This window comes from Chiloscyllium punctatum, chromosome 49, assembly GCF_047496795.1.
Source record: "Chiloscyllium punctatum isolate Juve2018m chromosome 49, sChiPun1.3, whole genome shotgun sequence".
In the NCBI taxonomy this organism is placed as follows: domain Eukaryota; kingdom Metazoa; phylum Chordata; class Chondrichthyes; order Orectolobiformes; family Hemiscylliidae; genus Chiloscyllium; species Chiloscyllium punctatum.
The window spans coordinates 26809095-26833010 of NC_092787.1; the positions used below are offsets into that span (position 1 = coordinate 26809095).

Consider the following 23916-nt stretch of genomic DNA (forward strand, 5'->3'; position numbering starts at 1 on the left):
GTCAAGCAGCTGAAACATATGTTTTAGGAAAACTGAACACGCCAGTTTGATTCTTGTCAGAATCATTGATTCAGGAATGAAAATGGAGAATATGTTTGATATGGAAATTATCTTTGCTAACTTTTTTTAAAAATTGACTGCATCATCCATTCAACCACAGAGAAAGCATCAGGAGATTCGGGCAATGAGAAGTCAGCTGAAAAAGATTGAAGATCTTGGAGCAGCTATGGAAGAAGCCTTGATCTTAGATAACAAATACACAGAGCACAGCACTGTAGGACTGGCACAGCAATGGGACCAACTGGATCAACTTGGAATGAGAATGCAGCATAACTTGGAGCAACAGATACAGGCCAGGTATCACCAGTAGCTGGACTGTGCACAATTGGAACATACATCATTCGTGCTCCAAAATATCTTGCACCTTCGCCCATTAGGTTCTGCTCCCTCTCATCTCTTCTTTTTTTTGTTTTGTTTCATTTGTTGTTGGTTTGCAATTTCTATAAGTTGGAATCATAGATGGCTTCCTTCTGTGCTATGACCAGAACAAAATACTGTGGTTTTTATTAGACTTTCTCAATGTGCCTTTTTAACCTTCAATGACTTCAGTACATATACCCTTGCTCTCCTATTCCTACAATCCCTGTAGAATTTTATCATTTTGGTAGAGGTTCTGTGAGGTACATACTTGTATCCAAACCACCCCAATTTTCCATTTGTATATCAGCTATATATTTGGAAAATTATTTGTGAAACACTGTTGATGCATTTCTGTTTATTTTATAGGAACACAACAGGCGTAACCGAGGAAGCCCTTAAAGAATTCAGTATGATGTTCAAGTAAGTGAGTTTATATTTGATGAAGGATTTTGTGTACTAGGTTGCCATTGTACAATAACTTGTTTTATTCCCCCAAGGCACTTTGATAAAGACAAGTCTGGACGTCTGAACCATCAGGAATTCAAATCATGTTTGCGCTCCTTGGGTTATGACTTGCCGATGGTAGAGGAAGGAGAACCAGACCCTGAATTTGAGGCTATTCTGGATGCTGTTGATCCCAACAGGTGAGACCAATATGTTGTAAATCAGATCTTGTATAAAGAGAGGCTGAGTTTGGCTAGTTTGTCCAGGACAGTATGCATGGTTAGGATTTAAAGGACAGATTCAAGCTGAGAATGTGAAGTTTTTTGGTTCAGGTCACTGGAATAGTAAGAACATTGGTGCCTAGTTTGAAATGGAATATTGGCTAGGATTGTCTCCTGCTGGTTGTTTATCTGTAATGTATCTAATTTGATGATACATCCCACTGTAGAATAGCTAGTCAACACACTGCCTTGGCTCTCGTAAATAATGGGTTTGGGAAAGAAGTTTCTTTTTGAAGCTTGTGTACAAGCAGCACATCCTGACGTGTGTGTATAGGGATGACTATATGAAGCATTTAGTTAATTATTCATCTTTGAATTATTTTATGTTACTAACTAAAACTGGTGAATGTCCCTCTTCAATTTGACTCACTGAAAATATAATGGCTACAAAAATACATGGGTTTCTATTTTAGAAAAAGTGGGGAAACATTTGTTTCTTGTATTAACATATTTGCTTCACTTGGATTGCAGGGATGGATACGTGTCACTACAGGAATACATGGCCTTCATGATCAGCAGAGAAACTGAAAACGTAAAGTCTAGTGAGGAGATTGAGAGTGCTTTCCGTGCCCTCAGCTCCGAAGGAAAACCATTTGTCACACGTGAAGAACTCTATCAGGTAATGCAGTAACTGTTGAAAGGTTATATTATGGACTTTTCCTTACTACAACAAATGAATGGAGACTTATTGAGGAGTAAAATGCTGCATCTTGCAATTCACATGTTTTTGATGACTTTAGTTCAGCAACTATGGACATCACTGTTTTAGGAGCTGACTGCTTAAGATTAGATGTGTACACTAAATGGTATTACCAATAATGTATTCCATTTTGTTTCGTTTCTAGAATCTGTCAAGGGAGCAGGCTGATTACTGCCTCTCTCACATGAAGCCATACACAGATGGCAAAGGCAGAGAGATTCCTTCAGCCTTCGACTATGTGGAATTCACACGATCGCTATTTGTGAACTAGATACTACCAAAATCAATGTGTTATCTGCTAATGTTAGCTCTGCATGTCTATGTCTAATCTTTGTGCAACTATAAATGGTCAGACTTCAGTAAAATGGCTTGCTTGTGTGGTTTGCTTGGAATTTTTTATTACTATGATTGCAGTGTGCTCAATAAACACTACTAATTCAAACTGGTCTATGATTTATAGTTGCTGATTGCCATACTGATATCATTCTACATTCATCTATCCCCTAGCTTTTTCACCAGATTAACAAATTATGGTGCTACTGTGCAAACACTTGAATGCTGATAAAGTGAGAAATCCTGGTCCATGCAGTTCCTCCCTAAAAGTACACAATATTTCTTAACTGCATTTGTGGTACAGCTAACCAGTAGTTTGTGGTTAATCTCACTGTTAATGACATTCCTTAGTAGCAACTATTGTGGAGCCATTTGTTTGATCCACAATTGGCTGAGAGTTCATCTGCAATGCTGATATTTCCCCATCCAAAAGAAAAGCTTTGTGGACTAAGTAATTTATTTTTATTTCTCAATTTACAATTCATGCAATAAACAAATATGCTTCTCATTCCTCTAGTGTTAAATTTGAAAAAGTAGTGAAATAGTAAAGCATTTTTAAAATAACCTATATTTATACAAACTAAACACAGAGTAGAAAGTTCCTCCAGCTAGACTTCAGAAATTCACTAGCCAACCACTGGTCACTCTGCTGCTTCAGTGGCAAGCTGTTCAAGTAGAGAAATTTCCCTTGGTCCTTCCTTCGTCAGTTCAGCACTCAGCTGCCAGATTTTCACACTTCCTTCTGCATTTCCAGCTGCAAGCAGCTCAGGTTGCTTGGGGTTAAATGCCAAACAGTAAACTGGTTTCCTTTCTGTAGTCTGCTCAATAGAGACTGCAGGGCAGAGAGAGTTGTGCCCAAGGTCAAAGATCAACACCGTTCCTGTAGGGGAATAAAAGTTTTATTGTCAGTCTTTTAAAAAAGAAATTCCTCCACATTTTTCCATCAACCACTTCAGATAAGAATAAACTGGAAAGAATAAATCAGTGTAATTCTAGTCCTTATTGAAATCAATATTTCAAACTGGAGTAATGTCAATTTCCACTGACAATGGCCCAGTTTCATGGCAATTGTTTCATGAATGCTTATAAGGTTGTGTATTTTATGCAATGGCTTGAATTATATGAACATCCCACCAGTGAGTCAAAGCTGATTATTTATTCTGGGAGCTTCGTATCTAGTCAAAGGTTACTCCACAAGCAACATTTTAACGACCACTCCTCATTGGAGACAGAATTCCAGAATTTACCATCAAGGCAGCTGAAGACACATTTAAGAATGATGGAGTGGTGAATGTCACATTGCAGAAATGAAAGAGTGCAGTATTCTCAGGGGTCAAAAGAAACAAGGCTGAGAATTTGAAATGAAAGCATTGTCAGATCAAATAACCTAACATAGCTACTACAGGATCTAATGGGTAAACAGACCTTGGTGTAAAAGAAAGACATGCACTCATTGTGTGACACTAGTATTAATCAAGAGATTACTAAACTGCAAATTCTTAAGCTGGCGCTCAACTCCTTAAATTATCCAACAAATCCAAATCCAGGACTTCAATACTGCTTCCAGCTTACCCTCTCCAGTGGCTGCAGCAAAGACTAGAGGTCGAACAAAGGACCAGCTAACGCTGAAGAGGTAACTCTGACATAACTGAAGAGATAGAATTGGTTCAGCCTGCAACATGGAATAAAGGTGTACATGCCCATCAGTGCCAGCAGTGAGGAAGAGGTTCCTGTGAAAACATACATTGACCAGTTATGTAGCAGATAATATTAAAACTTAATAGCATTGTTCAAATTTGGGTGAGAAAACTGGCATTGCTATCATGTCTTTCACAATCTCAAGTGGCCCACAGTGCTTTACAGCTAATTAAGTACCTTTGAAGTATAATCACTGAATGTCAGTGTACTTACATAAACACTTTTTCATATCAATTAAGGGGAAAGCAATGGTCTCGTGGCATTGTTACTAGACTATTAATTCAGAGACCCAATTAAGGTTCTGAATAGTAAGGTTTAAACTCCATCATGACAGATAGTTGCATTGGAATTCAATAAAATCTGGAATTAATAGACTAAGGGTGCATGTGGTTCACGAATGTCCTTTAGGGCTGTCATTACCCAGTCTGGCCTGTAGTGGTCTGGAGTTATATAATGTGGTTGACTCAACATTGGCCTTGCTGGCTACACCCATATCCTTTTAATGAACAAAAAAAAGTACCAAAATAGTTTGTATACAGCAAGGTTCTACAACTGCAATTATGTAATTCAGTTTGTAAGGATAAATATAGACACAGGATGCTAAGAAATCCCCACCTCTTCAAGATAATGTCATTCAGTCTTTTACATCCACTTGAAAGAGCAACAGTTTAATCCAAAGATCAGCACATAAAACAGCACTTGGTCAGCACTGCAATGGAGTTCTCCCACCCCGACAAAAAGGGCTGCAGAATTTCTACAAAAACCCTCTGGAAAGTGAATTCAAAGAGTGAAAGTACACTACCACTTTAATAGGAAGGAGCAGGGTCACAACTTTGTGTCATATAAAATTAGAAGATAGATGTGATGAGGTGCTTTCATTGTTTTGCCATCCCAACAGTGGACTTGTGGAACAGGCTGTCAGTTTATACACTGGATGCCATTTTGCTGAATTGCTTCAAGGCAGAGCTGAATCCAATTCTAACTAAGGCAAACATCTCCTTGTACAAAAATTGGGTACTGCAAAGATTTAGCATTAATTACATTTGATCATGTAAGAGCCACCTCAGATGACTTTCCCATTCCCTCTACCCTAGTTCTTTAGCTGTCTTATCATTGTTCATATACTGACCTGTGGAATGGTGAGCAATCAACAGCATGGACTGGACCACAGTGTGGAGAAAAGGTGAACTGAGCTGGGGCCTTCAATGGAACGGTGCCAGAGCTCAATGTTGCACGAGTCAGAACTTCTGTTGAACACTTCAACACATAACCACCTTCTACACCAGCAATGAATACAGTCTTATCCAGGTGAGAAAAGGAGAGAGAGGTCACACCAAACAAACTATCTTCACGAGCCTGTGGATGATTTAACATAAATAGTGACAAAGAAAGTGTGAAACAAAAGTATACGTTGAGCTCACATCTAATTCTATATGCCGGCTTCTCCTGATTTATCTTAATAGTACTAGCTAACAAAAAAAGTCAATCTCACCTGCATGCTCACTCCTAATAGGTCACTGCTCATTGGGAGACCAAAACAAAACTGTGGAAGGTGGGATTAGATTGGGTTGGGATATCTGGTCGGCATGGACGAGTTGGGCCGAGGGGGCTGTTTCCGTGCTGTACATCTCTATGACACTAATATAGCATCTAATACTCTCTGGCGGTAACCAATCAGATAGATTTACAACCCTTTCGGTGACACCATTTCTCTTCAACTCAGTCCTAAATCCCTTAACATTTAGCCTCATTGACAACTAGAAACAATCCTTAAGGGCTGAGAAGTGAATGAATCTTTCAGCATCTACACTATCAAGTCTCTTCAGAATCTTTCATATCTTAATGTGATCACTTACTATCCTTCCCAGCTCCAGAAAATATAAATCCAATTTACTCGGTCTTACATCAAAGGACAAATCACTCATCCCAAGGACTAACTTAGTCAACCCTCACTGTACTGCCTCAACTCTAAGTATCTTGTTTTATGAGTGATATAATTCCGCAGGTCTGGCAGCATCCAGAGAAAGAAACAAGTTAATGCTGAGTTCAATATATTTCTTAGGACGTACATTTTGAAGATCTGAAAAGATTCTGAACAGAACCATTCACACCTTTCCAGCATCTGATTATTTTGCTTTCATCATAGTTCTTTCCTGCATTCTCAGCAAAATCCGATACAATTTCAGGAAGATTTTTCTTTATCATTTTATTCTCCAATCCGCATTGCAATGAAAGAAAACACACTAGTTGTCTCGTTAATAACTACCCAAGCATCTGAAGCAAGAGGAGGAGAGAGGATTACTACTACCCAGTAAATTACGACCTTAGTCTCAGGTTTGTGACTTCCCCACAAAAACTCTTCAGTTGGCCAAAGGTATATTGGAGGCAATGATGAATTTTATGATCTATGTCTCTCTTCACTGAGAGGAAGCTTCTGAGATGTAGAAAATGATCCACAATATCCAGGATCTCACCACTGATCGTTAAATCAATGAAGGAGGTGGTGGAGATGAGAGGAGGAGATGTGCTGAGAGTGCTGGTTGGAAGAAGATCTTAATTTTCTGGGTGTTCAGTGAGAGGCTTGTTTTTCCTTATGCTTTGGAGAAGGAATTGATAATGGACTCGGGCTCAATTTCTGAATCAATGTGCACTTAAATATAATCTGTATACCAAAGCTCAATGACTGAGGTTAGAATGACTTTGGTTTTGGATTGACAGATTTGTTGTGTAAAAATCTTCACTGCCATGACCCTGCTGTGAATAGTGCACTTGAAATCAAGCCCAGTTCTCCACAAATCATCACAAGTATGAAATATGACCAATTTAATCTCTATGACAAGAACGCCTGACCGTAATCAATGCCCTCTCTCGGACCTGGAAAAAAATTATTATAAATTACTAATATGCAAACTTAAAATGTAACCTCCTTAAATGCAAACACGCACACATTCATCTACATATTGATCATAACAACAGACAACTAATTTTTTTTGGATAATCACTGGTGGAAAAAATAACAGGCAAAAATGACAAAGCTTGTGGATCAAATTCCAATCCAAAGGGGGAATAGGGGACTTTTAATGATGAGATCACACTGTTGTCCACTGCAGCAATCCTTCTGTAGCTGGTCAGAAGGACATAGGTCTTGGTTTAAATTTGCAATTGTTTCTTTTTTCAAAGTGTTTGCGTGTTATTTCTTCCACTAGGCGAGCGAAAGTGATTTCACTTACTGATCAACTTGAAGGTCTGAGTCCCAACTGGTCTCTCTACAGTTACAACCAATCCAAACCCTGCTGCTAAACAGATACTTCCTTTTTCTAAAGGCAACTGGTGCCATAATCCCATAAAAGCATCAAAACACAGCTTCCAGCCGAGTTATACGCTCACGTAACCATTACATGACCAAACAGTTCCATATTTCCTTTAAACTGTTAAAAAACCTAAATCAAATATCCACTTTCCACTTTATATTTGCAAATAAAATGCATAGTCCTTACATCGCATCTATAGATAGCATGCTAGAGATACAGTATTGCAATAAGGAAGATGGATAAGAGGACTGTTGCTATCTCACAACTTTCACTTTGTTACTAAAGCTATTAGAATCCAAGAACCAAAAGTTAAAGAAAACAATATTAATTCAACCAGCTAAAGCCATTAAACTTTACAAGAACTCACCACCAGTGCTGGCTTGTAAGGTTATGTAGCTAAGTGGTAACATCGCGGTCTCAGTGACAAATCGACATTTCTTTGGCTCCTAATGAACCAAGATGGTTAATATTCAATAGTACATCTTGGATTATTGCAAATTGGCTTAGTTCGGATTTCCTAGTTTAATTGGAGGGGTTAACTTCAAGGCTTGACATCAGTTTTCTTGGATATATCTCAGGTTAATACACTGTAGGAGTTATAAAGTTATTGATCATACAGCACAGCATTTATCCACATTAAATTCCGTTGGCCACTCCTCAGCCAAGTTGACCCACATTCCATTGTCCTCTTAGATAACCTTCCTCACTGTCCACTATACAAGCAATTTTGGGGTCATCTGCAAACTTACTAACAATGCCTCCTATATTTTCATCAAAATCATGTATATAAATGGTGAACAACAGTGTACCCAACACAAATCCTTCTGGCATACCACTGGACACAGGTCTCCAGTCTAAGCAACAATCCTTTACCACCACTTGTTCTCCGATCATCAAGCCACGTTTGTATTCAATTGGGTAGCTCTTGCTGGATCCCATATGATCTAACCCTACTAAATCAGTCTGCCAGGTGGAACCCTGTCAAAGACCTTGCTAAAGTCCATGTTGACAACGTCTACTGCTCTGCCCTTCACCTATCTACTTAGTCACCTCTTCAAAAAACTCAAATTTGAGAGACACGATTTCCCACACACAAAGCCATGCTGTCTCAATTCTCATTAGTTATACACAAAATATACATAATGCTTTATCTCAGCATCAGTTTTGACTTATTAAGGTTATTAACCTTCTAGCATCATTATGGAGGATGTTTAAGTTTATGTAGCTGTGGTATTATAGATATGTCATCAACGTGATATCCTTAACCTGCTTTAACAGACTATCTCTGAATCTACATTAGACACACCCAACTCAGTTTACAAAGCCTATTCACCTTGTGGAGTTTGAGATTACGCGGCATCTGCTGAACAATCAGGGCAAATCCATCCTGCAGTACCAGCCGACCTCTCCCATCCATTTGCCATATCAGAATTTTCCCATCAGTGCTTGCACTCAGAACATTAATTCGGTTGCTCCGGCTTAAACTTTGGATCCAATGCACCTGTTTTGGGGGGGAAAAAACATAGTTTTGCTTTAAAACTCAAATATTTGATGAAAGCAACATGTTCTTCCTTCTTTTTATCTCCTGATCATTCTTCAGTCCCAGCTTTCACCCCTTTCCCCAAAATCTAGTCACTGGATAGTGAGTGATGATCATTCCCCCTGACTCTTATGTTAGCTTGTCAAATACTACACCCCAGGATCAATCATCCTTAAAAATTAATTGAATATGCCTAACATGTTGCAGATTCACTGATGTAGTCTTTCTCCCACCTCTTACACATCCAAAATAAAACCTTGAGGATAACAATAGATCATCCCTACATGAGAAGCTGCATCTTTGATTATATTACTTAAATTATAAAAAAGGAACTGAGGATAAATTGTTGGAGCGTACCAGGATAGACAGGTTTAGGAGTCGTCGAGAAGGTAGACAGGGTGAGTGAAGGGAGAAAAAAAGAGAGGGGTCAAGTAAAGATACTGTATTTATGACACTAGCTGTGCTCGATGAAATAATCAATGTATTTAAAATTATAAAAACAGAAAATTGTGAAATTAGAGAAACCTTTGATGAAAGGTCATAAACCTGTATTGTCAACTGCACAGAGGTTGCCTGACCTGCCAAGAGAAAATGCTAGAATTATTTTTCAACACTTGTTTTTATTCTGAAGTTCCAGCATCTATAGCAATTAGCTTTTCTGTTAAAATGGTCATTGATCACCATTCTGCCTTAGTCCATGCTGAAACCCTCCATACCTTCTGACCTTCAGGGTCAGACCATCCTCATGCTTCCCTTCAGGTAGCCTCTCAAATTTGAACACACAATCCACAAACCAAGTTCTCACTCATACCAAGTCCTGTTTAATTATCACCCCCATGCTCACTGACCTACACTGTTTCACGATGCAATAATATCTCAATTTGAAAATCCTTTGCAAATCCATCCACTGCCTCAACATCCACTATCTCAATAGCCTTCTCCAGGCCAACTCTCTCAGGTGTCTGTAGTTCTCAGATTCTGAATTCTTATATATCCCCCACTACATTGTCGTTCCATCAATGGTGCCAAAGCTTTTAGTTGTCTAATGTAACGCCCTCTGTAAACCTCTAACTCTCTTTTTCCTCCTTACTGGGAAAAACTAAGCTGTCCAACATCTCTCAAGAATATTTTGTCATTATCCAAGAGCCTTTGTGTGTTCCCAAATGGAAGAGGGGAAGGAGAAAAGGAATAATCAGCAAGTGGTGCACCCACAATGTCTGACTGAATAATGGATGAGGAGAAGGATTAATAAATGCTTAATCCCAGGATCACTATTTTAGTGAAGTGGCAATGGTGTGCCCACAAAAGCCCTCTGGCTTGGACCAATAGGCTGAGATTCCCCATCCTCAAAATTATCTCTTATTAAAAATGAATGATCTCAGAATTTAGCAAAAGCAAAATACTGATGTTGGAAATCCTAAATAAATAAAACATAAAATTCTGGAAAACACTTAGCAGCTTGGTCAGGACATGTGGGTGAGAAGCAGGTTAATGCTTCAAGTCAATAACTTACTTCCAGACTTGGAAGCAGTTAAACATTCAATAAGTTTTAACAAACACAAACAGGGAAAAGGGAGGGAGGGTGAGGGAAAGAACAGAGGCAAAAACCTGTGATATAGGATGAGAGAGATTAAGTGACAAATGGAATCATGGTGCAACCCAGAAGTGGACAATCAACAATCAAACACATGAAAAGGTGTATCTAGAGAAACCAAAAACGACAACAGCAGAAAGTGTCATTGCCAACAACTGCTGTTCAAAAACATGTGGCACAGTCTAGGATGCGAAATTGTTGAACCCTCAATACTGATACCAGAAAGCTACAAAGTACTCATTGAAACCCAAGGTGCTGTTCCTTGAACTTCTATTTGGGTTCCATTGGAACAGTTTAGGAGGTCGAGGACATAACCATCAGAGCAAGTGTGGCATGTAGAATGAAACAGACAAGTCAGAAATTCCCAGTTAGTGTGTTCAAACCAGGAAGCGATTGTAGCACCCAATACATTTCTGAAATACCAGGAAAGGCACTGGCTACGGTAACAGAATAAGAACTGCAGAATACTTCCCAAAAAACAGGATAAATAACTTCTCAAAATCCCATTCAACGTTTTTAGTTACTCAGATCAAATCATCTCAAAATAGGATAACAGGAACAGGAAGCCATTCAGCCCATTGAGGCTGTTCTGCCACTCAATTAGATCATAGCTAATTTTCATCTTAACTCCATTCAACTGCAAACTCTGACTGAACAAATCTACAAACCTGCAGCCTTGGCCAGGCTGTAACTGCTGTTGACATCTATCCAGTTCACAATGAGGCAATCTGAGTTAGGTGTACATCTTAAAAAGCTGCTTTCATATTATTTTAGTTGTTGAAGCAGTCTGCAGTCATGTTTTTCCTCAATGACAATTATTCTTGAATGGAAATTAGATCCAAATTTCCAACTAGCCATTGTTATGCTGCTGGGAACATGCTATAAATTTTCCTCAGTTCACATTTGCTACACATTAATGATTGAGAATCTCAAGACAAATGAGCAGCATCCCTGTGCAATAGAGTGAATTACAACACATCGAGATCCTTCAGAATAGCCTTCCAATGGCAGCACATAAATTATGACAATGTAAATGGGTATCTGGAGGGGAAAGGGTAGAAGAACAGGAGCTGACATTTTATCAGCAATTATCCTATGGATTTCACATGGTGAAAATTATTTTAAACCAGACAAGGGAAGATCAGAAGGATCAGAATAATCCAAACTAAGGCTTTTACCTGATAAACTGGCTCACGGTGGGTATCCTCAGACATTCCTGAGCGAGCAATTAAAGGGTCATCTGTTTTACTGCTGTTCCACACTAAAACTTCTCCATTGTAAAGACCACCTACACAGCACATGGTAGAAAGCAAAGCTTTATACAATCATTCAGAAGTTATTAACTGAAGAGAGACATGCTGCCATGTCGTCCACTCTTCAGGACAGATGCAAGAATGCCAAATTTGAAAAGGCACAATCCTTTATAGTGCATGATAAATAGGTAATGAATGGTTGAATATCTGACTGGTTACCACTTTCAGACCAGAAGTGCCTTAAATTTACCTGGAATTTTTTATTTTTTTCATTCCTGGAATGTGGTCGTCACTGGCCGGACCAGCATTTTGTTGCCCATCCCTAACTGCCCAGAGGGCAGTTAAGAGTTAACCACACTGCAGTGGCTCTGGTGTCGCATGTAGGCCAGACTAAGTAAGAATGGCAGGTTTCCTTCCCTAAAGGACAATAGCAAACTCTTGGGCTTTTGCTGAAAATTGCCAATGATCTTGTGGTGAAATAACTCCACAGAGGCTTGTATTCTGTCACCAAGTCACCCTTTATTTACACTTGGATAGTCTTTGACACTGGCCCAGTTCCCTCACAGACAGCGCTCACTGTTAGAATGCCTGACACGTATCTTTACATCTGTCAGCCAGGGCTCCCTCTTTGGTACAGATTATCAGCCTCTTTGGGGAATTCATATTCTATGATGTCCACCTGGATGACCTCATTACAATCACTACATTCCTCCCCCTCTGAATTCAACAATATATCTTTTATCTTGTAGTGCCTTCAGGGGCATTTTAGCACTGGGTGAGGTTCCCCCAACGCTGTGTCAGGTACAGGCAACGTATAAAACACAGGAGTTAACCTCTTACGTCTACAGCATCTTGGGGTAAATTCATTCTCTTCTTACAGCAGCAAAGGCATTGATGCAATGAGATCTGCCATGTCCATCTCAGATTCAGAGGTCTCTTCAATGCTTGATGGAGGGCAAAAACCCATGGGTGCCAACAGCCTTTCCAAATGCTCCGAGCAGCAGAGCACATTTTGCTCCCACCTGGTTTGCGAGTTCGTGGCTTTTGTGTGGCCCATGTGCTTGTTCAGGACCATCGCTCCTACGCGAACTTTATAGGTCACTGTTCCCGACCTTACATCAACTATGCCTCATATGCAGGGCCATCTCTGTGGTTCCTACACCAAACTTCGTCACCTATGGTAAACTGTATCTCTCGCTTAGTTGAGTCTAGAACTGGTGGTCTTGATGCTGTTTCATCCTCCACCCAGGTCCAGAAAGATCAGATTTAACCAGATGCGGAGTTTTCATTTCATTAACAACTCCTTTGGATCTATCTCTGCAATTGCATGAGGGATGGTCCTATATCAATCGAGACAGTTTGGAATCTAGTGGCACTGTTGGCTGTTTCTTCAAGCCGGTGTTCAAAGTTTGGACTGCTCTTTCTGCCAGGCCATTGAACGCTGGATGGTGTGGAGCTGTCCTTGTATGTCAAATCTCATTCAAGTTTAGGAAATTCTCACCAACGAAGTTTGGTGTAGGAACCACAGAGATGGCCCTGCATATGAGGCATAGTTGATGTAAGGTCGGGAACAGTGACCTATAAAGTTCGCGTAGGAGCGATGGTCCTGAACAAGCACATGGGCCACACAAAAGCCACGAACTCGCAAACCAGGTGGGAGCAAAATGTGCTCTGCTGCTCGGAGCATTTGGAAAGGCTGTTGGCACCCATGGGTTTTTGCCCTCCATCAAGCATTAAAGAGACCTCTGAATCTGAGATGGACATGGCAGATCTCATTGCATCAATGCCTTTGCTGGTAAACAATGGCCTGTTATCTGTGACCAACACTTCCTGGAGTCTGTGTATTGCAAAAAATGTGCACAGTTTTGCTATTGTGTTCTCTTGTTTGACAAATGATCTCTGTGCTCATCCAACCACTCTGAATGGGCATCTACAATGACTAAGAACATAGAACTCATAAAAGGATCTACAAACCAAATATAGGATTTACCCAGCCATTCCCACTGATGCAGGAAAGCTGCTGGTGGTAATTTCTGTCCTTCTTGGCACTCTGCCTCTCCAATGTAATTATGTCCACATCCAAGCCTAGCCACCAGTCATAACTTCTCACCAACATCTTCATTTTGGAGACCCCTAGATGACTTTGGTGGAGTTCAGCCAGTATCTGGGGGCAATCTTTGCTCAGGATAATTACTCTTGCCCCCCATGCTTCTACTGTGATTTGGTCTCTCCTCGTTCAGAAAGGTTTCAATTCTGGTAGTGACGGCCCATCACCACCAGCTGTTTCAGTTTTGCTAGGATCAGATATTTCTGCATCTGAAGTCTGATATTGTCAGCTGTGACTGGAAGTGTATCCAAAAAATTTAAATCCAATACTGACACTGGCAGTGCCAGTGGGGGGTGTATCTGCCAGTGGGAGACAACTCCATGCATCCACATTTGCTACCTGGCTTCCTGGATAGTATTCCAACTTGGAATTATACACACTAAGTATTAGAGTCGAGAGTGTGATGCTGGAAAAGCACAGCTAGTCAGGCAGCATCCAAAGAGCAGGAGACTCGACATTTCGAGCGTGAGCCCTTTATCATGAATGAGGCTTGTGGGGCTCAGAGGTAAATGGGAGTGGGATGGGGCTGAGAAGGTAGCTGAGAAAGCAACAGGTAGATGAAGGTGGGCGAAGATGATAGGTCAGAGAGGAGGGTGGAGTGGATAGGTGCGAAGGAAGATGGACAGGTAGGACAGTTCAAAAGGACGGTGCCGAGTTGGAGGGGTGGACCTGGGATGAGGTGGAGGCAGGGGAAATGAGGAGACTAATGAAATCCACATTGATACCATGTGGTTAGAGGGTCCCAAGACAGAAGATGAGGTGTTCTTCTTCCAGGCATTGGTGGTAAGGATTTGGCGATGGAGGAGGCCTAGGACCTACATGTCCTTGGGAGAGTTAAAGTGTTCGGCCACGGGGACGTGGGGTTGTTTTGTGCTTGTGTCCCAGAGATGTTCTCTGAAGTGCTCTGCAAGTAGGCGTCCTGTCTCCCCAATGTAGAGGGGACCACATCGGGAGTAACGGATACAGTAAATGACATGTGAGTATTAGAGCACACTACTGAATTTGGCCTGAAGCTATAGGCGGCACCCCATTACCCTCCTTAAGTAGACCTAGTCAGAGTTTGTGGTCCATTTTATTATAAATTTATGTCCGTATAAGGTATTGGTGGAACTTACTGACTCCAAACATGACCAAACTTTTTCTCTTTTTGGACATAATTTACACTCTGCATTAGCCCAAAGTCCTGGATACATAAGCTATTGGGCATTTCTCTCCATTGTGCCAGCTATGAGTTAATACTACCCTGGTGCCATATGGGGAGGCATCACATGTTAATGCCAGATCTTGCTTGGGATCACAGTGTGAAACATTTTAGGAGGTGTTTGTACACTGCCCTGAAAGCTATGGCTTGGCTGGATGACCATTCCTAATTCTGGAGTAGAGGTGGTGCTGGAAAAGCACAGCAGTTCAGGCAGCATCGAGGAGCAGGAAAATCGATGTTCCAGGCAAAAGTCCTTCATCAGGAATACAGGCAGAGTGTCTGAAGGGACCATTCCTAAGGCTGACCTCTTTTTAAGAGTTGATGCAAAAGTGCCAGGATGGATGCCAGATTATGTATGAACTTTCTGTAATAATTCACCAGCCCTGCATAGGTCAGAGGCATGTCATTAAGGGGAAGGAAGGGGTTTGTGAACCACTGCAATCTGCGGTTGCTGCATTCAACACCCTCCATTCCAGATCCCCAAGGAAAAGAGAGAGGACTCCTGTGTAGAGAGGTCTCCACTGGGATCCCCATTACCCAGAAGTAAATAGGCACACCAAGGCGAGCAGTGGAAGAAGAAGAACAGGTGGATGATGTGCAGCAGCAATCTCTAAAATCATCCGCCATTTCACTTCCCTAAAAAACATACAACATATATCTTGGAGGTGTCTCAGGTTGTGGGGCACAGGTACCTGGGGGTATTTATGGGATCCTGGGGCCAATGTGAAATTCCATCTGGAAAAGGGTACATGCAGAGGGGATTCCACCGCACAACTGAGCATCTTCCAACTGGTGCGCAACATCAGGTAGCCTACTGCATTTGGATGGGAGACCACCTAGGAATACCAAGTACTAACCAGGACCGAATATGCTTAGCTTCAAAGATCAAACGAGATCGGACATTTATTTTCCAAACCAGTAGGGCATTGCGCAACAATCAACAGTGTCATCCATTAGGTTATCAATTTGTTCCAATTTTTATAGAATTCAAATTTCATTAACTGCCTAGATTTGAATCCATATCCTTAGAACATTAGAATGGGAGACACTCTTCTTTCTACCTTTCACCCAGGGCTCCCTGATTGGACCAGGTTGACAACCCCAGGGAACACATATTCTACGAGGTCCACCTGGCTGACCTCATTGAAATCATCACACATGATTATCATTAAACTCTTAATTCCAGATCATTGAATTCAAATTCCACCTTCTGCTATGGTAGGATTCAAATGCAAGTCCCCAGAACACCACCTGGGTCTCTGGATTAGTTGTTTAGTAATAATAGCATTGGTCATTGTCTACTAATTTTATTGGTACTTGAACCTGGAAGAGTTAGGCACCTGAAAGATGTAAACAACAGGTAAAGTTAGCAGTTTTATATTACTATTATACAGCAGCAAACTGAGTTCTATGTTTCGTTAGTCGGATGCTGCCATTAAGCCAGAAATGTCCAGCATAATATACAGATGTGGTGGCAAAATGGTAACTAGACTAATAACCCAGAACTCCAGGTTGATGTTCTGGGAACATGGGTTAGAATCCTACCAAGTCAAAGGTAAAATTTGAATTCAACAAAACACAGCATGATATTAAGAGCTGGTAAATGACAACCATATAGCCACTGTTGGTTGGTGTAAAAACCCATCTGGTTCACTAATATCCTTTAGGGAAGGAAATCTGCCATCCTTACACAGTCTAGCTTATATGTGACATTTGGACACCAGCAATATGATTGACTCTTAGCTGCCTTCTGAAATGACCTAGCAAGCTGCTCAGCTCAAGGGGAAATTAGGGATGGAAATTAGGGGAAACAAGTGCTGGCTCAGCCAGCAGTACCCACATCCCATGAATGAACCAAAAACAAAACATAGGGTATATGAATTTCAGTGCTGGTGCAGTGCCAAGTATGTTGGCCACACAACCCAACAACTAATGAATTGTATGAAACAAAACGTTCCTTCTACTGTCTGCAGAAGATAGTGTACTAACTGTATGCAATCAGCTCATTCTTGCAAAACACACAACAATATGGCTAATGTTAGATGTGGTTCTGCAGTTGTTGAAAACTACATTAAAAACCAATTTAATATTGTAAATTTGCAATAGAGATTACATATTCTGATACACTGGGTCCTCAGGAAGCAGAAAAATACATCCAACCATTGTGCCTTTTCTGAATTTACCAACAGTATGAGGACTGTTCATTCCCTGATGCATTGTCCACAGCAATTCCTAAACTACAGTCTGCTTGCCAACCAACCAGCACCCTTTTACTCAGAGTAGTAGGAGCATGGGACGGCCTGCCTGCAACAGTAGTAGACTCACCAATGTTAAGGGCATTGGACATACACACGAATAATAATAGAACGGTGTAGATTAGATGGGCATCAGATTAATTTCACAGGTCTGCACAACATCAAGGGCTGAAGGGCTGGTACTGCGTTGTAACATCCTATGTTCTATTCTCAAGCAGCATAAATTAATTGAAATTTGGCTCTCTTGCATCTGGTCTGATGAGCATAACATGCAAAGCTTCAACACACGTACCTATTTACAGAATCACTGCAAGCTCTAAAAGACATTAGTATAGGGATACTGGCTATAATTTTCCAAAATTCCCTAGATTCTGAAATATTCAAAGTTAGTAAATGGTACATTATTAAATCAACAAAGGTGATATAGAAAATAAAAGCAGAAGTAAGCCATTTAGCCCTTGAGCCTTCTGTACTATTCAATACGATCGTGGGTGATAATCCAACTCAGTATCATCTTCCTCCTTTCTTCCTATCCTTTTGATCTCTTGAGCACCAAGAATTATATCCAACACCTTCTTGAAAATATTCAATGTTCTGGCCTCAACCGCGTTCTGGGGCAGAGAATTCCAAAGACGCACCACTCTCTGGCTGAAGATATTTCTCCTCATCCCAGTCCTAAATGGCCTACCCTGCATCTTGAGACTGTGACCCCTAGTGCTGGACTCCCTGGTCTGGTTCTGTCAGCATTTTAGAGATTTCTATGAACTCCAGTGAATATAGTCTAATCGATCCAGTCTCCCTCCACACATTAGTCCTGCCACCTCAGGAATAAATCTTGTAAACCTTCATTTAAAAAGAAGAGAAAACAAGTCATTGGGAAACTACTAGTGTCAATTATTAAGGAAGTCTCAATAAAGTTTAGAACATCATATTATGATCAGCCAAAATCAGCATGGTTTTATAAGTGTTTTTGCAGGATGTAACCAATGAGGCAGAACAACCAAGGAAAACAATGTAGTATACTTGGATTTTGGAGGGATTATGGGCCGGATGCTGGCAGTGGGACTAGATTGGGTTGGGATATCGGGTCGGCATGGACAGGTTGGACCAAAGGGTCTGTTTCCGTGCTGTACATTCCTATGACTCTAAAGAGCAAGCAAAAAAAATTAAAAGCTTAAAAAAGCAAGATAGATAAGGACTCATGAAGTTGAGAGTAAATATATTATAATGGTTAGCTGATTGGTTAATTAACAGGAAGGAAAGAGAAGGCCTTCTCTGGAGGTGCTCGACATCACACATGCCAGTCATCAAATAACCTATTAATTTCATGTGATGTCAAGAAACAGCTGTGCTGAAAATACTGCAAAGGTTATGGAACCTGATAATATTCCAGCATTAATACTGAAGACTTGTGCTCCAGAATTAGCTGAGCACCTAACCAAGCTGTTCCAGTACAACTGTAACACTTGAGAATGTGTTTAGGGTATAAGCAGACAGGGAAAGAGTTAAATTCTGACTTTTGTGAAACAAGAGATTCGGCTGAGCATGACTCAGATCATATAAGAACTTATAGTTAACAATGGGGTGCCAGAGTCAAGGGTAATGGGTTAACAACGATGAAAAGCATTCATTATGTACAGCAATTTAACAAGATGGGGTAGCATTCAGTATGTAATGTCAATTAACTAAAGTGAAAAGTATTCATTATATCAATCCAGTTAACAAGGTTAAGAACATGAATTGTGTAACAGCAGCTGGCTTAATATTTATTGTTGATACTCGCTGACTGTAATGGTCACCCAATTAATATGTATATTGCCTTATCTGGATGCTCCTTTCTGTAAAATGACTACATATAGTTCATTGAGAAACTGCTCTTCAAGCAGTTCAACTGCTCCCTGCGCACATGGGCAATCGTTCTCTCTTCCTCCAGGGCCTGAATAAAGATGAAAGAGGTAAAAAACCATACTGTCTCTCTGAGCATTTTGCTTTCACTGAGTGGGGGAAACAGGACGACAATATTGGTGTAGTCAGCAGGATCCAAACGAATAGCTACGATCAGTTGCCACCCAGAACATTGCTGTCTCGAGGCGGACGGGCCCACAAGTGAGATTTTGATTGAGGTTCGGGTCCTCTGCCCAGTACTAGGGGAGTTGATTTGAGGTTCAAGTCCTCCGTACTGTGTTGAGCTTCAAGCTCTGTGTTTAATTGAGATCCAATTTTTCTGTTTAACTGGGGTTCGGGTTCTCTGCATTTAAGTGAGATTTGAGTTCTCTTATGTTTAAGTGGGGTTCAAGCCCCCTTGAGGAGTAAAGTGAAAAAGGGGTTAAAGTTCCTTAGTGGTGAAATTGGAGGCTCTGCAAATCTTTGTTCTGGGGGAAGAGAGTGGCTTGTATTGTGGCTCCATGTGGTCTGCTGCGAGGGCTCTCTCTTTTTAGAAGTGTAATTTCAATGAGAGGATGCAAAAAAAACACGAGAGAATGCTGAAATTAAGATTGTACTAATACTGGTGTTGAAAAAAAGGAAAGTTTCAGTTTAAATTGTGCCATGCTGAGAGTGTATGATGTTTAAAATTTTTGCTTTGTTAAAATAATGGTTCAGAAAATCCTTTTAAATAATTGTTTTGCCTTGTTTGAATCATGATCTCAATTCAATGTGTTTTCTGCGCTATGTAGTGGGGCAGATTTCGGTTTTACATTGAAATTGCACAACATTTTGTTCTTTTTTAAAATTATCAAACTTGTAACCTTAAACCAAATTGATTGAGGGGCTTGAGCGCCTGATTTGTTTGAAATTCTACAATGCCTGTGTAAAAAAAAAGTTGGGTCAATGGTCAGGCTGTAGCCAGATGAGAATATTATATTAAAATATCTTTGCTGCTGTTGTGTTTTTAATGCAGAGTGTTCACATTTTGAGTTTGATGTTTTTGTTAAGATTTTAGAGAATATTAGAACTTGAGGCTGAGCTGTTTAGATTCTGTTATTTATTGTTAACAGTGGCCCCCTTCATATTGCAAATTTATTAAGAATGTTGATCTCTACCAAAGTTGCCACTGTAATTCCGACTGGTTTATTTGGGAAGTTTCTTTTGGAGAAAAATATTCAACATTTGTTTCCCACGAATATTTGAGAATTAAATCTGAACTGAAAGTGCCTCTTCAATTGCTAAAGCACAGGAAACATTTTGTTGTTTTCTTGCTGTTCTACATTTTCCCCAAAAGGCTTCACATTAGCCAAGTATCAATTTGTCAAAAGAAGAAAATCTTTGAATAACCTGAATGAGATACCTGAGGGTTTGATTTTAAGACCATTGATTGTTGTTTATAATTGAATTGTTCAGACAGTACAATTTAGAAGTTTATGAATTGTATAAAACTTGATAATGTCATAAATAGTGAACAGAGTAACAGACTTCAAGAATTCAAAGAATGTTGAAATAGGCAGACACAATTTAGTGTAGTTAAAGGTGTGACTGTGTTTATACTGATAACCAGCTTGGCAAGGAAGGAATGAGAGAGGAAATGCAAAAATACTTTCAGCAGCTTACATTTTCTTGAGTTTGTCTATTCACAGGTAAAGCATGCCTTCAGACCACCACCCACCCTTCCACATCCTGATCCAACAGATTCAATCAGTTCCCCAGTCACGAGCATGAAATGTCAAGAAATTAACAAGAGGTGGTCAGTACATTTTTTGTCAGTGGCCTTCCTACAGACATTAAACCACGTGAGCTTTACCTTGTCTTTCGATCATTTAAGGGATGTGAAGGTTCACTGATCAAGCTAACATCACAACAGCCAGTTGGTTTTGTTACATTTAACAGCAGAGTGGGAGCAGAAGCAGCAAAGAATGCTGCGTTCACCTAGCCTGCAGTTGCAGCTGCTACACTACACACTCCAATGCACTGGTATCCTCTATCAGAATCATCCCTGCCGTTATCTAAGAATTCAGATTTTTCTGAGGAGTGATGCAAGAACAAACTGAATTTTGTTTTCAGGATGGACTTTACTAAAAGAGATTTTGGAGAAGTGGCTTGTTTCCACTCGACTTGCAGAGGATGGAGTGCGAACTTAACTGGTGATTTTTTTTTTCCCACATAGGAGGATTCTTCAAATTCTAATTACTGTAACGGATTATTAAGTTTTGTTGTTATAATCATTGTATGCTGTGTGTCATTAACTTGCTTAAACACTGGCTGTCAGAGTCTGATGAAAGCTGGTAGTGCCATCTTGGTGGTTATCATGAAATGATAAAGGGAGGGAATGAGGATGTGTAGAGGGTATAAGCAGGCAGGGAAAGAGTGAAGTTCTGAGTTTTATAAAATAAGAGGTTCAGCTGAGCATGACTGATCAGATAAGAACGTACACTTAACAATGGGGTGCTGGAGACAAGGGTAATGGGTTAACAAGGTGGAAAAGTATTCATTATGTGCAGTCATTTAACAAGATGAGTTGGCATTCGGTATAGAACGTCAGTTAACAAGGTGAAAAGTATTCATTATGTGAAGCCAGTTAACAAGGTTAAGAACATGCATTGTGTAACAGCAGCTGGTTTAATATTTACTGTTGATGCTTGTTGATTGTAACGGTCACCCAATTAATATGTATACTGCCTGATCTGAATGGTCCTCCCTGTAAAATGAGTATATAGTTCATTGAGAAAGTACTCTTCCCGAGAAGATCATGAACTCCTGTCACTGTGCACTTGGGCGATCGTTCTCTCTCCATCTAGGGCCTGGAATAAAGATGGAGGTAAAACAACACTGTCTCTGAGTATTTTGCTTTGACTGAGGAGGGGAAGCAGGACGACACTGTCATCTATACAGCATCATGAATAATGCCCAGGTATGTCATATCCTCAAACAGCAGCCAAAACCAACCTAATTCTCAATCAACCTGGTTTATTCTCGATCATCAGTAAAGCGACATAAGGAATCATCAAAAGTGCTATTAGCACTTATTTAGCAATAACTAGCTCACTGGTACTCAGTTTGGGTTCGACCAAGACCACCCAGCCCTGACCTTATTCCAGCCTTGGTCCAAACATAAGACAAAAATGCAGAACTCCAGTGGTGAGGCAAGAACAACTGCCCTTGACAATAAAATAGTATTTACCTGGCTATGAAATTAAAGAGCCCTAGCAAAACTGAATTCAAAGGGATCAGGAAGAAAATTCTCCACTGGTAGGACTCAGACCTAACATAGAAGAAGACGGTTGTGATTGTTGGAGGGCAATCATCTCATTCCCAGACATAATTACACGATCTCTTCAGGTTAGTATTCTGGACCCAACCATCTTTACATGTTTCAGTGAATTTTGCTCCATTATAAGATTATGTGTGGGGATATTTGCTGTCAGCTGTACAATGTTCAGCAGTATTTGCAACTCCTCAGATAATGAAGGAGGCTGCATCCATATCCAGTAAGGCACGGACCACCACCAGCCTTAGGCCAAGTGGCACATAACATGCAGATTAGTTCTGGGCAATAATCATCTCCAACAAGGAGAAAAAAAATCTAACCACCTGCCTTTGACATTCAACAGCTTTACCATTGCTGAACCCCTTGCTATTAACATCCTGGGTATTATCGCTGATCAGCTGTCTAAGTACTGTGTCTACAAGAGGAGATCATAGGTCTGTGGTGACCAATTCACCTCCTGACTCTTCAGAATCTGTGCACCAACTTCAATGCACACGTCAGGAGTGATGGAATAGTTTCCACTTGCTTAGTGCTCCATCCACCACCTTAAACATTCACTTTGTCCACCAATGACATACAGTGGCAGCTGTGTGCATCATTGACAATGGCAGCAATTCACTATGCCTTCACTAACAGGGCCTTCCATCAACTAGGAGGAGAACAAGGACATCAAATGCATGCTAGTGCCGCCGCCTGCAAGACATTCAACACACTGACTTTGAACTATAATCTGGGCGAAAATCCTGGAACACCCTTCTGAATAGCATTATAGGTGCAAGGAGGAGCGGGCTTAACAGACCATACGGTCTACTCATGGTCTTATCTCATTGTGTAATCCTGATTTACCAAGGATTTACAAACTGTCAACGGACTCTACCATGTGAGGGGAATTAAGGGAGGACTCCCAACAAAGTCTGGTTAACCAAAAAACTGATGACTCAGCAAACTAGACAAATCTGAAAAACTAATTCCATACTGTAAGTAATCTAATCTAAAAAAAGTCTAATTTTTAAAAAGAAAATCATACTCAGTATGTGGGTATGCTGGTAAAACCAATTGAACTTTCCATCCTCCAGTTGTCCCTTGAAAAAGCAAACATGAGCTGCTTCCTTGAACTGTTTCGATGTACTAGTGAAGAAAATCCCACAGACCTTTTGATGGGTAGCATAATAATTGTGTTCCTGTAATAGTAATAGAGACCTAGACACTTTTGATGAAATCACTCATTAACCCCATCTAAATTTCAGGGAGTGCGACTTCTGGTTTGTTGAATCCCTGTTTGTAATTTAACTTAATAAGTTCATGTATCATTCTGATAAATCTGTGCTGCACACTTTAATCTTCCTAAAGTGTGGTCTCAGCATGACTTTGTGTCAATGCAATGTGATTTCCATCTCCTCATATTCTAGTCCTCAAGCTCTAAAGGTCAACTTTCCTTTAGCCTTTTTGATTATTTTCTATAGGTAATGATATTTTAGTGATTTGCCTACCTGTCATCAGCAAACTTGGACATGTAGCACTTTATCCCATCATCTGTATTGTTAATAAATAGTGAACAGCTGAAGCCCGAACGTAGATC

At 40.3% G+C, this 23916-nt stretch overlaps 2 protein-coding genes across 10 annotated transcripts in view; one reads left to right on the forward strand and one right to left on the reverse strand.

Annotated features, from left to right (window-relative positions):
* sptan1 (spectrin alpha, non-erythrocytic 1) overlaps nt 1-2291 on the forward strand; it is a 103928-nt gene extending 101637 nt beyond the window's left edge. For all 9 annotated transcript variants that reach the window (XM_072565985.1, XM_072565986.1, XM_072565983.1 and 6 more), the window contains 5 exons: nt 161-357; nt 787-840; nt 918-1064; nt 1617-1764; nt 1991-2291. In XM_072565985.1, the coding sequence (XP_072422086.1) occupies nt 161-357; nt 787-840; nt 918-1064; nt 1617-1764; nt 1991-2116 (672 nt within the window). In that variant the 3' untranslated portion in view covers nt 2117-2291. The remainder of the gene's footprint in view (nt 1-160; nt 358-786; nt 841-917; nt 1065-1616; nt 1765-1990) is intronic.
* A 326-nt stretch (nt 2292-2617) lies between these two features.
* Nucleotides 2618-23916, reverse strand: part of dync2i2 (dynein 2 intermediate chain 2) — a 46823-nt gene continuing 25524 nt past the window's right edge. The window contains exons 4-8 of the mRNA XM_072565992.1: nt 11500-11609; nt 8521-8688; nt 5006-5232; nt 3751-3908; nt 2618-3058 (exon numbers count right to left, since the gene is read on the reverse strand). Coding sequence (XP_072422093.1) covers nt 2820-3058; nt 3751-3908; nt 5006-5232; nt 8521-8688; nt 11500-11609 — 902 coding nt within the window. The 3' untranslated portion in view covers nt 2618-2819. The remainder of the gene's footprint in view (nt 3059-3750; nt 3909-5005; nt 5233-8520; nt 8689-11499; nt 11610-23916) is intronic.